Here is a 3,054-nt window from a genome sequence, read left to right on the forward strand (position 1 = left end):
CATCTTTTTATTATATTTGGTTTGTTCCCAGTTTCTGGCATGGGGTTCAAAGAGCTTCCAGGTTGGTGAATGTGTGAACACATTCGGGGAGAGTTGTGTACCCCAAACTCCATGAGAATTCCTGTACTTGGAATCCTTCCAGACCTGCCCTATGTATCTCTTCATCTGGCTGTTCATTTATATCCTTTATAATCAACCAGAAATAATAAGTATAAAATATTTTTAATAAATAACTTAGATAAATAAAAGGTACCTCTCAAGTCTTTCTGGACTTCATCAAGTTCTTCACATGGTGTTTATTAGTAAAGAGTAATGAAAGGGTCCATCTGTCTCAAGGCAAAGAAGCACTCGGGACCCCCTGATTGGTCATGCCAGGGAGGGAAGGGCTCCCATATTTGGAAAGTAACAGGAATGCACCTCCCCCTGCAGCTCCTACATAGCTGGGCAGGCCCAGGAGTGTGTGCAGGAGGTGTGCAAGACGACAGTGTGCCCGTGGCTCCAGAGGTGCACTGCACTCCCAGAGAGATCCCAAGGTATGCGGGGGGCAGAGTTTGTGTGTGCATTCCATTTCTGTGGCCAGGGTTGTTCATTTATAATCAGACTGTAAACCATGCAGTGATTTCTTTACTCTCGCCTCCTGGGATGACCCCCAGATCTGGGGACACTTGTGAGGATGTTCAGACATCACTGGTGTTCTTGCCTATGTTTTGGTCCTACAATAAAATGCTAGTTTAGGGTTGACTGGTTGGGATTTTATTTTGCGTTTAAGTCCTTGCCTCTGAAGACTAATTTCTTTCTCAAGATCTCTATGCTTTTATTTTTTAATTTGATGCACCCATAATTTATATTATTACTGTTATTTAAGATTTCTCCTACCAAGGGGTATGGGCTGATGACATGGGTGTGGCCCCTGTTTAGGAGATTAATGAATGTTTGCTTCACGCTTGGAATTTTTGGGAAAAGTTCGTCTGAGCTCACTGTGATTGGGGAAAAGTGAGGGGTGGATGCTGGAAGCCTGGGTGCTCAGGCTGCTGCCTGGCAAACTTGCACCCACACTGGGGCAGTGCCTGCAAGTAAAGAGAAGTCAGCAGAGGTCTCTTTGCAGGAGTCCAGAGGAGCCTGGGTGTGCACTTAGGTTGCATTTTGCCTCTTTTTCTGCATAAGAACCAGTGTCACACTAGAGTTGAACATTTTAACAGAGAAGTACTAATCACTTTTAGGAATACTGCAGGGAAGATGTGTTAGGGCCTAAGCAAGCTAACTTTTCAACCTCCACCAGCTCTGGTACTCGTGGACACAGTAAATCTTCTTCTAGAAGATAGCCTAAGCATGCTTTGCTGTAGTAACTCTTCCTGTATCCCTGATCCACATGGACAAAGGTCCAGGTGCTGGAGTGCCTTGAACAGTTGACCTTGAGAGGTGGATTTCCACAATAGCTATTGTAAGTTCAGGAACCAGATGTGACGAACTACCAGATTGGGGGGCTTAAGGGGGAGGGATATTTCCTGAGGTCATCAGCAGCCTTTCAGATGCCCTGGGGCCACCTTGACTCTCAGTGCTTCCCCAAGCCCTCTTGTCTTCCCTGTCATCTCATTTCCTCTGAAATTCCGCACAGGCCCTGCTATTCACTTAGCTTAGGGGCTATCTGAGGTGCCCTTCATGTCCAGTGAGTCAAAAGCACAAAATTCGAGCACCATCCCCTCCAGCAGCCCAGAAGGGCAGTGGGGCATGGCAAGTGGGCACATGGGAACAGCATCAGACAGAGCTGGATTCAAACCTGCCACCCACTATTGTGTGGCCTTGGGCAAATTACTTAACTTCTCTGAATCCCAGTACAACTTTTATAAAGGGGGGGTAATAATGTACCTACCCCATGTGAGAATTACGTTAGGCAATGTCAGTGGCTGGCACGTAGTAAGTGCAATAAGAAACTAGTTGAGGGAGGAAGGTGGGGTCACCCTGTCCCCAGGGTAAGACTGGAAAGGATATCCATGAATAATCAAGGTGCCCGTTGCAGCTTCTGATCTGTCTGAGAAAACCAAGATCACTGTCCTGAATGGATGTAATTCCAGGCAAAAGCAAGAAACTTGGTATTGAATTGACTTAACCCTGTGCAGCCCAAGCCTGGGAAAACAATTATGTTTCCAGAAAAATGTAAAGGGTGCAAGAATGCCATTCCTCTCATAGAATCTCCTACATGTGGGAGGGCGCAGGGGAGACTGGGAGCCCCACTGGGGAAGTTAACTGCTCCAGCCTTTTCTGTTGCAGATTCTGACACAATGAGGAAGCATCTGGGTGGATGCTGGTTGGCCATTGTCTGTGTCCTGCTCTTCAGCCAGCTGTCCTCAGTCAAGGGGAGAGGCATAAAGCATAGAATCAAGTGGAACCGGAAGGCCTTACCAAGTACCTCCCAGGTCACAGAGGCCCACACTGCAGAGATCCGCCCAGGGGCCTTCATCAAGCAAGGCCGAAAGCTGGATATTGACTTCGGAGCTGAGGGCAATAGGTACTACGAGGCCAACTATTGGCAGTTCCCTGATGGGATCCATTACAACGGCTGCTCTGAGGCCAACGTCACCAAGGAGAAGTTTGTCACCAGCTGCATCAATGCCACCCAGGCGGTGAACCAGGAGGAACTGTCCCGCGAGAAACAAGACAACAAGCTTTACCAGCGGGTCCTGTGGCAGCTGATCAGGGAGCTCTGCTCCATCAAGCAGTGTGATTTTTGGTTGGAAAGGGGAGCAGGGCTTCGGGTCACTCTGGACCAGCCCATGATGCTCTACCTGCTGGTTTTCATCTGGTTTATTGTGAAGTAAGTGTGCAAGCAGGCTGTTAGCCACAGAGATGAGTGTGGGTGAGCAAACCATGAGGGAGTTATCCCAGTTCTTCTCCCCAAGCCCCAAACCCCAACATGTTCTGAAGGTACCAAAGAGCAGTGATTGATTCTTCAGCACTTCAAATAACACTCCCAAGTATTCACTCATGTTCTTGTTTGTATTTGATAAATGTGTGGGCATCAATTCTCTCCAGGCTCTACCTGAGGGTGGCTTGTTC

General features: G+C 47.8%; 1 protein-coding gene across 1 annotated transcript; it reads left to right on the forward strand.

Moving 5' to 3' along the window:
* The first annotated feature begins 2,279 nt into the window (after positions 1-2,279).
* PRND (prion like protein doppel) lies at positions 2,280-2,816 on the forward strand. The gene has a single exon (XM_060077944.1). The coding sequence runs from the start codon at positions 2,280-2,282 to the stop codon at positions 2,814-2,816; it is 537 nt and encodes a 178-aa protein (XP_059933927.1).
* The last annotated feature ends 238 nt before the right edge of the window (positions 2,817-3,054 follow it).

Source organism: Mesoplodon densirostris, chromosome 16, assembly GCF_025265405.1.
Source record: "Mesoplodon densirostris isolate mMesDen1 chromosome 16, mMesDen1 primary haplotype, whole genome shotgun sequence".
Classification (NCBI taxonomy): domain Eukaryota; kingdom Metazoa; phylum Chordata; class Mammalia; order Artiodactyla; family Ziphiidae; genus Mesoplodon; species Mesoplodon densirostris.